Source organism: Myotis myotis, unplaced genomic scaffold, assembly GCF_014108235.1.
Source record: "Myotis myotis isolate mMyoMyo1 unplaced genomic scaffold, mMyoMyo1.p scaffold_m19_p_3, whole genome shotgun sequence".
Taxonomy (NCBI): domain Eukaryota; kingdom Metazoa; phylum Chordata; class Mammalia; order Chiroptera; family Vespertilionidae; genus Myotis; species Myotis myotis.
Window position 1 is genome coordinate 147968475 of NW_023416335.1, and position 13381 is coordinate 147981855.

General features: G+C 40.4%; 1 protein-coding gene across 2 annotated transcripts in view; it reads left to right on the forward strand.

Moving 5' to 3' along the window:
- The first annotated feature begins 639 nt into the window (after positions 1-639).
- Positions 640-13381, forward strand: part of MDM1 (Mdm1 nuclear protein) — a 45363-nt gene continuing 32621 nt past the window's right edge. For both annotated transcript variants that reach the window (XM_036301190.1, XM_036301191.1), the window contains exons 1-4: positions 640-786; positions 1761-1875; positions 5437-5807; positions 7069-7203. In XM_036301190.1, the coding sequence (XP_036157083.1) occupies positions 769-786; positions 1761-1875; positions 5437-5807; positions 7069-7203 (639 nt within the window). In that variant the 5' untranslated portion in view covers positions 640-768. The remainder of the gene's footprint in view (positions 787-1760; positions 1876-5436; positions 5808-7068; positions 7204-13381) is intronic.

Here is a 13381-nt window from a genome sequence, read left to right on the forward strand (position 1 = left end):
GGAATCTTTTTTTAAAATCCTGGTTTCTGGGCCCCATCTTCCGGAAATTCTGTTTGTTACTAACGTTGTGGCCCCACGCCATAACAAAGAAACAGAATTTCCGGAGGAAGAGGCCCAGAAATCAGGATTTTAAAAAGATTCCCAGGTGATTCTAATGTGCAGCCAAGGTTGAGAACCACTGGGTTGTAGGAACTGATATTCAGAAGAACAGACCTCATCATTTTCCCTTCAGAAAAACAAACGTTCGGTTCCGTCAAACATTTTGGAATGAAGAACACACCCTTATGCCTTATGACGTCAGGAACCTGGCCCCGCGAGGCCTGCGACTCACGAATCCCACCACCCCCGACACCCATTGTTGCGCGGGAACCGCAATACCCGCAGCCGCGAGCTGTTTCCCAGACGAAGCTCCCGCGGGGCCCCGCCCACCGCGCTCCCGGGAACCTCATTGGCCGGCCCTCCGCCCGCCATCGCGATTAGCCCTCGGGATTTGGCACGGGAGGCGGGAGTCCCCCTTCCGGGCATCGATTGGTGAAATATTCATGACGGCAAGCAGTTTTCCAAGTTTCTATTGGTCCTTAGGCCTCCGAGTGGGCGGGGAAAGGCAGAGCGACGGGGCTCAAGGAGGGAAGCGCGGAATGCGCCGGCGCGTAGTCGGGGACGCCGGGCCGAGGGTTTTGCTAGGAAACCGACTGTTGTTGCCCCGCCCCCTCGGGGCTTTTGGTCCCGTTAACTGTCGGGGTGCGGGGGGCTCCAGTGCCGGGCGACATGCCGGTGCGCTTCAAGGTGAGGCCGAGGTCCGCGGGCCCGAAGGCTGATGGGGGGGAGCCATGGCGGGGCGGGTGCGAGGCGTGGCGGCCTCGCTGGCTTTCTGCGCCGCGCCCCTCGGCCCCTGCGGAACCTGCCAGGCTGGGCGCCTGCCTGCCACAGCCCTGGAGGATGCTCATCTCCTCTTACCGAGCTCCCTCTCCGCTCGCACTCGCTTCCGACTTACCATGTGGTCCAGTTGGATGGTGTTGAGATGGGTTGGGAGGCTCCGTGGAGATGGAGAGCACCTTCGAGTGGGCTTCAGATTGGGACACTGGGGGCCCACCTCCCAGTTTAGCGTTTAACGCCCCTTCCCTTGGAAACTTGAAAGTGCGTCTATCTTTTAAAGGCTTGAGAAATGGGACCTTGACAGGACGACAGGGTGTGAGGATACACATCATTCATAGTCGTGCCTTTGGTTCGTTAAAATGTCTAGGTAGCTGACAGCGTCAAGCACCCTTCAACATAACGGCTTGGCCAAGCTTTCCACAAACCCCGACTGTCTTAGCTTTGTATCTTAAGGGTTTGTATCCAGATGGGGAGGGGGATTTGTCTTTCTTCTATTGACTTGGCAGAATTTTCAAAGGGACTAGGCATAATGCAGACTATTGTGTCCTCCTCGAGACCTTAATTAGGGTAATTATAGTGGTGAGGCTTTAGATTGTCACTGTTATTAGAAAAGAGCTCAGGCTTTGGAATCAGGGTAGCTGTTCTGAGTCTCAGATTCCTGCTAGCATCTGCCTCCAGTGGTTGCGAGGATTAAAGGATATAACGCCTGTGAACTGCTTAGCACAGGGCCGGGTCAATATTAGCTATTGTGAAGGTGCTCTTCTTTGTTTATCAATCTTAAGTCTTGCAAACCTTTTTAGAGGTTCAGAAATGATTTTTACTGATGCCTTCTTTAAAACAACGCTCTTAATGACATTGTACTCCAATTGTACTTTGCATTGCAGGGGCTGAGTGAATACCAGAGGAACTTTCTGTGGAAAAAGTCGTACTTATCAGAGTCCTGTAACGCCTCAGTGGGTCGAAGGCACCCATGGGCTGGACTTAGATCAGATCAATTAGGTAAGTTGGGGGAAACGGATAGTCATTATTACTTGAATAAGCCTTGGGGTAAGTTTGCAAAGTGATTACAAAATTGTGAAGCATTGGATCAGTTGGCCTGGTTGACTTATGCATTTGTTTATATAACAAATATATATATATATTTTTAGGATTTACTATAGGCCAGGACCATTCCTAGCTTCTAGGGAAATAGTCTCTAACTAGACATTCTAACTTCCCTACATTCCTTAAATGTAGGGAAGAGCAGAACAAGTAACTTATTAAAAAAGCTAGGGGATTTCAGGTCGTTTTTAAAAATTGTAGGCGAGCATGACAGATACCTTTGGGGAGGGATGGATTGGAGAAAATATACTTTAGATTCGCTGTTTGAGCTGATATATGAAAACAGAGTAGACAAGCTTGGGGAGAAGTGTTCCCAAGGTATTGAGGAATTGAAGCGTAGATAGATTATGTTGCCCAAGGCTCACAGCTAGTAAATGATGGGACTATGATTTGAAATCAAGTCTGTACTGTTCACAACCATTAGTTCAGAGGCCACATTCTTGTCATCATACATGCTTCCTCCCTTTATACCAAGGAAGTCAGTGCCCTGGGCCAAGGTTTCCCAGAGCCTGGCAGAGGAGAAAAGAGAGGGACTGACTTTATTCTACCTGCTTCCTTAATTCTTCCTCGCTAGAGTATAAAATCTCTGAGAGCAGCACTTTGAGTCTGTCTTCACCACCTTGTTACCACGCAGTACCTGACACACTCTAGTTCTTATTATCACTAATTTCTGAATGAATGAATAAGCCTGAAGTGTGAATCCACATTAGCTGTGTGACCTTGGCAAATTTGGCCTATTTCACCAAGTGAGACTTAGGAAGCACATTGCACAGGACTGCTGGGAGGGATTAAATGAGCTGTTGCCTGTTAAGGGTCAGACCCATATATACAGATGAATGCTTGGTGCCTCATATGTGACATGTGGAAGTGCCTGATGTGTGGCCGGTAAGTTCCTCAAATGTTGGGTGTTTTAAGCCAGGAGAAGGAAAGGCTTATGAGTACGTGCCAGGCCTGGGAAATTAGTAAAATGAGGGTGTTCCCAGGATTAGGTTTGGGAAATAAAGGGAAGAGTTGAATAGAAGGGTGGCTCTTTTAGGGATCCTTTGAAGTGTCGGAATCTTTGCCCAGAGCCTGACTTCAAAGGCTGGATGTCCCTGTTTCTTGTGCAGGGTGATGCTCATAATCCTCTCCAAATGATGAGAAGCTCCACAAATTTGATTAGATAAGAATCCAAAATAAATCTCTCTTACATTGTGGATGCTCCACTGAGGGTCTAGAGGGAAATTGGGTAACCAAATAGTTGCCTCCATGTCCTTTTAACTTAGATGAGGTATGTTTGAGGGTTGAGAGGTAATGAAATGATACTTTGGAGAATGATCTATATGAATAAAAGGGTAATATGCTAATTAGACTAGGAGACCTTCTGGAAGACCTTCCAGACATCCTTCCGGACAAAGCCATGGTGGTGGGGCCAAGGCAGAGGCAGTTAGGGATGATCAGGCTGGCAGGCAGAGTGGTTAGGGGCAATCAGGCAGGTAGGCAGGCAGGTGAGTGGTTAGGAGCCAGCAGTCCCAGATTGTGAGAGGGTGCAGGCCAGGCTGAGGAACACCCCACCTCCCCCCCAACCCCCCAGCACGAATTTTGTGCACCGGGCCACTAGTACATTATAAAAGGAGGAGTGGTCTAGGGAGGCATGTTAATGTTAGGTAAGGGGGAGGGCCTGAGTTGAGAACTCCAGGATGTTCATAAAGGAAAGCGGGAGGTTTGCCAGGAACAACAGTAGTGTTACCTAGGACTGGCTGGGTGTTCTGTTAACAAGTATATTTTTTCCCCATAGTGTATTTTTGCTGGTGCTGGGAGATAAGGGGAGGCCACTTGAAAATCTTCTCCATTTATTTTGTTCTTCTACCAGAAGCGCCTGTCTGTGTTAAAGCAGAGAAAAGTCTAGTGGGCTTCAAACTTCAAGCTTTCATACCCCTAAAAGAACTTAAAAGGTCTTTATATTCCTTCACATTTTTAAGTTGATATTTAATTTTTTTTATTGTAATGTGATAAAGTTTCAAAAAATGTGATTTCTGGTATATTAAATATTGTACATGTATTTGACATATATTTTGTTAAAACTGGAGCTTCCACTTTAGCTCATTCAGTTTATGGTAAATGTTCATCATAGATGTAATTGGTAAAGTTAGTCCTTGGCAAAAATAATCAAAATTATTTTCTGTGAGAAAAAAGAGGTCAAACTTTTCAATCCACATAAATGAGTAATATGCATATATGCATTTCACATGATGACCCTCCACACCTGAATTTTAATTTAAGATAGGCAGATGGAAAAGCTGTGGAACTGGGTGAAATAAGGCGTGGCTCCTTTGTTATTTCTAATCGCTGCCTTCTTTGCTTTGCTGCCAGGGGTTATGTTTTCTTGAATTGTCCCTTTGTTTTCCTTCCCTACCTGTGAGATATTTTTTATTCCCCGAGGCTGGTTGAGAGGTATGTCTGTCTTTTATGAAGCGGGAAAGGGGTGATTACGAAAGGTGTGGTGAGAAATAAAACTATAGATGGCAGATGCATCTCTTAGGAAGATCACTGTCAGGAAGTAACATATGGAAGTTAGGATCTGGAAAATGATTTCCTTAAGCTGCCCATTTCTGTTTACCCTCTCCCCCCACCTTCAGAATATCTATATATGCCTCCAGGCATATGTGCACCCATTTTGAAGACTACTGGTCTAGGGGAGCCTTGAAAGGGTGGGGACTCTGTCTGTGGCCAATGGTCGGAACATCCACGATAGAGGCTAAAGAACTATGTGTTTGTTTGTTTTTTACCTCATGCGGATTTTCTGTCCACCTCCTTCTCCTTCCCTTCCCTTCTAGTCTTATCTTTCTTCCTCACTCTGTACAATCTTCTTTCTATTTAAAGAATGGCACCAAACTGGGGCAGTATCTTAGTGTCTGTCATTCCACCGAGCTCCTCTTACCTCGCAGCAGGTTAAGTTTTTGGACATTTGTTGCCAGACAGAAATATAGAGAAATAGTATCTTAGCTCTTGTTAAAAGGGTTCATTCTCTTTAATTCTCAGGAAATCAAGGCAAATGTAGAACCAAGATCCATCATAATGACACCTCATCCCTTCTCATCTTGGTCTGCTGTGCATAAGAGAAGCTTTGTGAAAAGTTCCACATTTTGACAGTCCCAGGGCCCATTGTTTTGTTAAGTAGCACAGGAAAGAAATTAGAAACGGAGCAGCATGTGCCGCTTGACTTGCCAGGCCATCACGTTGTGGCTCTAGTGACTTGTGTGAGGATAACTTGAACATTGTGACCCCAATTTTAATATTTTCTATGGCCAAACTTTTAATATTTCTTTAAAGCAAAATTAAAGATTTTATGTTGAAAAACTATGCTTGGATTCTCAGCTGAATTTTATATTTCATTTCATCTCTCATAAGTGTTATTAAAAGTTATCTTTGTAACCTTATGCTTTGGTATCTGCTACTTTTGTATACTCTATTTTGTAGGAATCACAAAAGAGCCAAGTTTTATTTCAAAAAGAAGAGTCCCTCAAAATGACCCACAGATTTCAAAATTTCTTGAGTGGAATGGAGCTACCTCAGAGAACAGTGTGGCTGTGTCACCAGAACCTGAAGCCCCAGGAGCACCGGCCTCACACGGGGCAGAACATAAAGATGTTAACCAAGAAAGGGTTCTTGCACTAGAAGCCACCAAGGTTCCCAAGAGAACCACGTGTCACTCTCCAGACTCCAGAGCTGAAAGGGCTTCAGATATCGTGGAAGATAATACGGATGCAGTAATAAACCACATACCAGTTAATGAAAATGTGGAACAGGATAGTTGTACCAAGCTTCTCTCAGAAAAAACAGATAATAGGGTAAGTATATTCACTGTATTTCTTTCAAAAGCATATAATATTTTTGTAGCTTTCATCATTTCAGTATTATTACATTTAATGCTTAAAATTTTTCTGTTGTTTTTTGTCTATAGCAGAGTTAACAAGAGGCTACTGACTTTATTGTGAATTCTGTTCTTCTTTTCTTTAATTCTTTATTGTTTAAAGTATTACATATGTCTCCTTCCCCCCCCTCCCCCCCATTGACCTCTCCTCATCACTCCCAATCCCCAGTACATGCCCTCACCCCGCTAGTGTCTGTGTCCATTGATTATGCTTATATGCATGCATACAAGTTCTTTGGTTGATCTCTTACCCCCCACTTCCACCCTCCCCTGCCTTCTCTATTCTTATTAGCTACTTTGTACTGGTTATACCAAGGTATTTCTTCACTGGGTGGACAGCTTGCTTTGGATTTTATTCATCATATATCAGAACCTGAGTCCTAAGGGAGAGACCAAGTTGAGACAGAGAAGGGGAGTAGGTCATTACCTCTGGCAGGGATGGTGAGCTGACTTCTACCTAGGCTCTTTTCAATTTATTATTGTATACCAGGAAGAAAAAAACAAACAGAATCTCAATTGATGAAATGCAAAAGAAAGGAGAGTTTTGGCTGGATCTCAAAGATCTTGCAGTTCTCTCTTATGTCATAGCTGGCCTGCAGAAGGTCCCTGGGAGCACATAAGCAGAGGCTGCAGGGACCTGTGCAGGCATTTCACTGCCTCCCACGTTTTTCTCCATTGCACTGTGCTGCTTCCCCATTTCATGTCCACTGCTGACTGGAACCACGGAGAGGCACTTAGAAGTGCTGGAGAAGAATCCATGGCTTGTGAAAACCAGGGTGCATAGGGGAATCAAGGAAGGTGATGTGTAAAGCTGGTTAACAGGGGGAAGCGGTGTCCCAGAAGCAATGTGTTGGTGAAGCAAGAGGCTGTTGTTTCTCAGTAAATGGATTTAATTATAAATAATTGGTAGGAAGGAACTGAGAGTTTTTAATCTTTTTCTGGGATGCATAATAATTTCTTGACAGTATTAAAGGAATTTTGAATAGTTTGACAATTTAAAAGGTATATTACCAGTTGAGAAAAGTTGCACAACAATGTGGTTATAATTAATAATGCTGTACTGTAAACTTAATTTGTTAAGGGTGAATTTCATGTTATGTTTTTTTAACCACAGTAAAAAAGAAAAACGTGAATGGAAATTTTTAATGACTTTGGGTGGGATTGTTTTTCCCTAACAGTTGGATAGATTTCTGCAGAAGAAAGCTGGACTGACTGTTTCTCCTTCACAAAGTGCCTTGAGAAATTCTGAATATCAAAGGCAGTTTGTTTGGAAGACCCCTAAAGAAACTGCGCCAGTGTTTGCAGCCAATCAGGTAGTTCAATGGATGTAATATATTTTTGAATACCATCATTTATTCTAATTATGCAGATTTACATAGAACTAATTGCTAAAAGAAATTAGATACTTAAGTAGGCCTGGAGGTAGGTTCTAGAGAAGTGAAAATGAGAGTCTTGCTAAAAATCATTTGATTACTTCTGATTCATACTATATTGTCCTAGGCTACTGATGATCATTGTTGCCAGATGTACTATATATGCGAAGCATGAGACAGGGTAATGAAAACTTTTTTTTCAACTGATAAGTTTTTGCATGCTGTGAGTTCTTTTATTTATTTAAAAATTAACTCGGTTTTATTCTAAAATGTGTTTAGTTGACTAATACTTTTTTTGTCTTCTAAAAAAGGCATAACTGCCTTGGATATTTATTTCAATAAATACAAAATATCTTGATAGTAACAGAAGATATACAATTTTATCTTTTTATTAAATGAACAGTAATAGGAATTCACAGTTAACTACATTTATAAAATTCAAAAGCTATAATGATGACTAAATGATATTAGATTCATTGTATCCTTACACAATTTTAGTATTGGATTACCATTACCAATAAATACTCTTGTTTTACTACTGTCATCCTCTAGACCAGTGTTTCTCAACCTTCCTAATGCCGCAACCCTTTAATACAGTTCCTCATGTTGTGGTGACCCCCAATTTCATTCTTACAAATTGAACATAATTAAAGCATAGTGATTACTCACAAAAACAATATGTAATTATATATGTGTTTCCCGATGGTCTTAGGCGATCCCTGTGAAAGGGTCGTTCGACCCCCAAAGGGGTTGCGACCCACAGGCTGAGAGCCACTGCTCTAGACAGTTCTTAGGCCCTTCACTCTTTTATGTTCTTAAATGTACTCCTAGGCCTAGGTAGGAAATACTTCCATTTAGAATATCCTCAGAGGCTCATGACATCTCAGACTTGTTTCTCCTCATATTTGTGTTTTTCTTTATAAACACATACACACACACACACACACACACACACACACACCTCTTTACACATCCTCACATTCATTTTCTCCTGTATCGCAACATTCACTTTAAACCCCTAAGTACTGAGAGGATAGTTAGATTTAGCTAGGCAAGATCATAAGTTATTTTATGCTAAGATAATATCAGTGATTCTATATATTGTGGAAGTTTTGCGCTTATTTACTTGTTACTCAGTTTTTAAAATACCTGAAATTTATATGATATTTTAGGAACATATAAAATAATATAAAATGATATATACCCTTTATGAACCTAGTAAGTAGGATCAATACTTTTGCTGGCTTACAAGTATTCTTGGATAGTAAGTGTACCCCAAAATTACTTAATACCTAAACATTATAAATTCTTCAGTTTTTATAGAGTATGTCACCTTTAAAATAGAGATGATTCCAATTAAAGTCCCATTAACCACTTTTACATATTTCAATGAGACTATTGTATAGAAATGTTCTTTTTCATAGGATTAGAAATTTAATGTAAATCACTAGCAATACTATAGTAGTTTTATTGCTTTTATTATGAGGGTTTCAAATAATATTGGGGGGAAGCAAATACCCTTTGTTACTTCAAAGCATATCAGTTTCAGGGTCTGTGGACTGAAGAGCTCTTTGAAGAAATGAAATGCTTGCTGATGGGAACCTCTAAAGGAGCTGTTTAGTTCTGTTTTATCAGACTCCTGTTTTCTGAAAGGATGTCTTATATTAATATGTAAAGGAGTAAGCAATATTTGGCAGAAAACTACTTGAGATTATATTGTATCTTAAAAAGATACACTGTTTGGATTCAATTTCTATGAAGATGTACTATTCAGAGTTATAAAGAAATAATATTATTTGAGCTTCTGTCTTTTTCATTTGCTTTCCTTGTAAACAGTAGTAATATACTATAAAATTGAAACCATATTATGAAGTATTAAGATAAAAGGAAACATTTAAAAATAGGAACATAATAATTATGTGACTTTTCCCTTGCCTTAAACTAAAAATAAGCAAAGAAACAAAAACTGAACAAATGAACATACCAGACATTCAAAATATTCAGCATTTTCTATTGCAGGAAGAAAAAAATACATCTTGAGGGGAAAAAGAATGGTAGAGTTGACAATAGAGTTGCCTTGTTAAAACTAATTTCTATGTTCATATTATTAAAATACGAGAGGCCTAGTGCATTAATTCATGCACTGATGGGGTCCCTCAGCCTGGCCTGTACCCTCTTGCAATCCAGGACCCCTCGTAGGATGTTGGACTGCCAGTTTTGGCCCGGTCCCTGCAGGCCAGGCCAAGAGAACCCCACTGGTGCATGAATCCATGCACTGGGCCTCTAGTATGCATATAAGATCTTTGGTTAACTTCTTCCTGCCCTCTCCCCTCCCCTTTTCCCTCTGAGATTCATCAGTCTGTTCCATGTTTCCATGTCTATGCGTTGAGTGTCTGCCCTCTGGTGGTCAGTGCACGTCATAGCTACCAAACTGATGGGAGACTTGGGGGAGAAAAGATAGAAAAGATATGATGCATTATTTTTCTTGGCTTAAGCATTATTTTGATTACAATAGCTATTATTCAGAACATAGTAGTAGTGAATATAGAAAGTTGATCTTTGGATTTTTTCCCAGTTTTATTGAGGTATAATTGACAAAAATGATATATTTATGTGTACAATATAACCATGCACGATTTTGTGTGCACTGGGCCTTTAGTTATATATTAATCCCTTATTAATATATGATTTTTAAATATTTTCTCCCATTTCATAAGGGGTTTTTTTTTGGTCAGTGGTTTCCTTTGATGTATAAAAGCTTTTTAGTTTGATGTAGTCCCATTTTTTTATTTTTAATTGTTTGGTAAGAATTCGGGTTTCTCTGTAATTTAATGTTTAACATGTTATATTCAATTTTCTTTTATATACATAACATACATAATTTTACATAAATGTATAAATGTAATATAGAAATATTATAAAAGATTGATATCCTGAATATGTAAATATATAACAAAGTATACAGGCAAGAACACTTAAAATCATCCCCTCTGAAATGATCACTGAAATAATCATTGTATGTATTTCAATGTGTTTTTAGCCTTGTTCTGGAGATATATATATATATATATATACACACAAGATCATCTATAATAATGAAAACATAATATGCTAATTAGACTGGACAGCCAAGCGACCTTCCGGATGTCCTTACGGATGAAGCCTCAGTGGCAAGGGTCAAGGCAGAGGCAGATAGGGGCAATCAGGCAGGCAGGCGAGCAGTTAAGGATGATCAGGCAGGCAGGCAGAGGTGGTTAGGGGCAATCAGGTAGGCAGGTGAGCAGTTAGGAGTGATCAGGCAGGCAGGCGAACAGTTAACACATTGTTTGCGGGTAGTTGGTGGCGCGGGCCATTTTTGCTAATTTTTTGTGCAAATGGCAACATTCAGTAAAATTACGATAACTTTAGTTTACGTATTTATACGTTACCCGCATTCTACCGTTAGTCTATAAAAAACATATTAATACGTGTCCCGCGCTCTACTACACTGGTAGAATGTATAAATACGTAAAACGTGTAAACACGTTTCCTGCATACAATGTGTTAACTATTGTAACTTGCACTGCTATGAACATAGGGTTACAAATATTCTTTCTAATTGGTGTTTCAGGTCTCTTAGGATATATTTCTAGAAGTGGGATCACTGGGTCAAATGGGAGCTCCATTTTTAATTTTTTTTTTTTAGGAAACTCCATACTGTTTTCCATAATGGCTACACCAATTGCATTTCTACCAGCAGTGTACTAGGATTCCCTTTTCTCCACATCCTTGCTAGCTCTTGTCATTTGTTGATTTGTTGATGGTAGCCATTCTGACAGGTGAAAGGTGATACCTCATTGTCATTTTAATTTTCATCTCTCTGATGATCAGTGACTTTGAGCATTTTTTTCATATGTCTTTTGGCCATCTGTATGTCCTCTTTGGAGAAGTGTCTATTTAGGTCCTTTGCCCATTTTTTAATTGGATTGTCTTCCTTTTGTTAAATTGTATAAGTTCATTATATATTTTGGATTGAACCCTTTATCAGATGTATCATTGCCAAATATGTTCTCCCGTATAGTGGGCTTCCTTTTCATTTTGTTGATGGTTTCTTTTGCTCTGCAGAAGCTTTTTATTTTGATGTAGTCCCAATTGTTTATGTTCTCCTTAGTTTCCCTTGTCCTAGGAGAGGTATCCACAAACATTAGAGATGGCTGAGATTTTGCTGCCTATGTTTTCTTCTAGGATTTTTATGGTTTCATTACTTACATTTAAATCTTTTATCCATTTTGAGTTTATTCTTGTGTATGGTGTAAATTGGTGGTCTAGTTTCATTTTTTTTTGAATATATCTGTCCAATTTCCCCAACACCATTTATTGAAGAGGCTGTATTTACTCCATTGTATATTCTTGCCTCCTTTGTCAAAATTAATTGAGTGTAATGGCTTGGGTTGATTTCTGGCGTCTCTGTTCTGTTCCATGGATCTGTATGCCTGTTCTTGGCCAGTACCAGGCTGTTTTGATTATAGTGCCTTTGTAGTATAACTTGATATCTGCTATTGTGATCCCTCCAACTTTGTTCTCCTTTCTCATGATTGCTGTGGCTATTCAGGGTCCATTTTGGTTTCATATACATTTTCGGAGTATTTGTTCTTGATCTGTGAAACATGCTGTTGGTATTATAGATTGCTTTGGGTAGTATGGATGTTTTAATGATGTTAATTCTACCAACCCATGAACACAGTATATTCTTCCACTTGTTTATATCTTCCTCTAGCTCTTTTTTAAATGTCCTGTGGTTTTCTGAGTACAAGTCTTTTACCTCCTTGGTAAAGTTTATTGCTAATTATTTTAGGAATAAACGTTTTTGTTGCAATGGTAAATGCCATCGATTTCTGGGTGTTAATTTTGTATCCTGCTACATTGCCGAATTCATTTATTACATCTAGTATGTATTAGTAGCTTGGAACACTTAAGCTAAAAATAAGCATTTTGCTTATTTTGCTCATTGTCCAATCAATAAGTTCTTTGGTTGATCTCTTCCCACCCACCCATCCACCCACACCTACCCTCTGACATTTGCCAGTCTGTTCCATGTACCCATGACTCTAGTTCTCTTTTATTCATCAGTTTATTTTGTTCATTAGATTCCACATATGAGTGAGATCACATGGTATTTGTCTTTCTCTGACTGGTTTATTTCACTTAGCATAATAATCTCCAGGTCCATCCATGCTGTCACAAAGGGTAAGAGTTTCTTCTTTTGTACAACTACATAGTATTCCATTGTGTAAAATGTACCACAGCTTTTTTATCCACTCATCTACTGATAGGCACTTGGGCTGTTTCTAGATCTTGGCTATTGTAAATAATGCTCCTATGAACATAGGGGAACATATAGTCTTTCTGATTGGTGTTTCAGGATATCCTATATAATAAAAGGGTAATATGCAAATCGACCAAACGGTGGAATGACCGGTTGCTATGATGCACACTGACCACCAGGAGGCAGACGCTCAATGCAGGCGCTACCCCCTGGTGGTCAGTGCGCTCCCACAGGGGGAGTGCTGCTCAGCTAGAAGCTGGGCTCACTGCTCATGGCTGGCGAGTGCAGTGGTGATAGCGGGAGCCTCTCCTGCCTCCGCGGCAGCACTAAGGATGTCTGACTGACAGCTTAGGCGGGGAGCGGGCCTAAGCCGTCAGCCAGACATCCCCCCGAGGGCTCCCGGACTAAGAGAGGGCACAGGCCGGGCTGAGGGATCCTCTGAGTGCATGAATCTCGTGCACTGGGCCTCTAGCTTAGGATATATTTCCAGAAGTGAGATTGCTGGGTCAAAGATAGTTCTACTTTTAATTTTTTGAGGAAACTTCATACTATTTTCTATAGTAGCTACATCAGTCTGCATTCCCACCTACAGTGCACTAGGGTTCCCTTTTCTTCACATCCTTGCCAGCACTTATTTATTTATTTATGTGTCTATTTTTATGCCTCTTTGCCCATTTTCAAATTGGATTATTTTCTTGCTATTGTATTGAGTTCCTAAATATATTTTGAATATTGACCCCTTACGAGATCTAAGGTTTGCACATATTTTCTTCCATTTCATGCGTTGTCTCTCACTCTGTTGTTTTTCTTTGC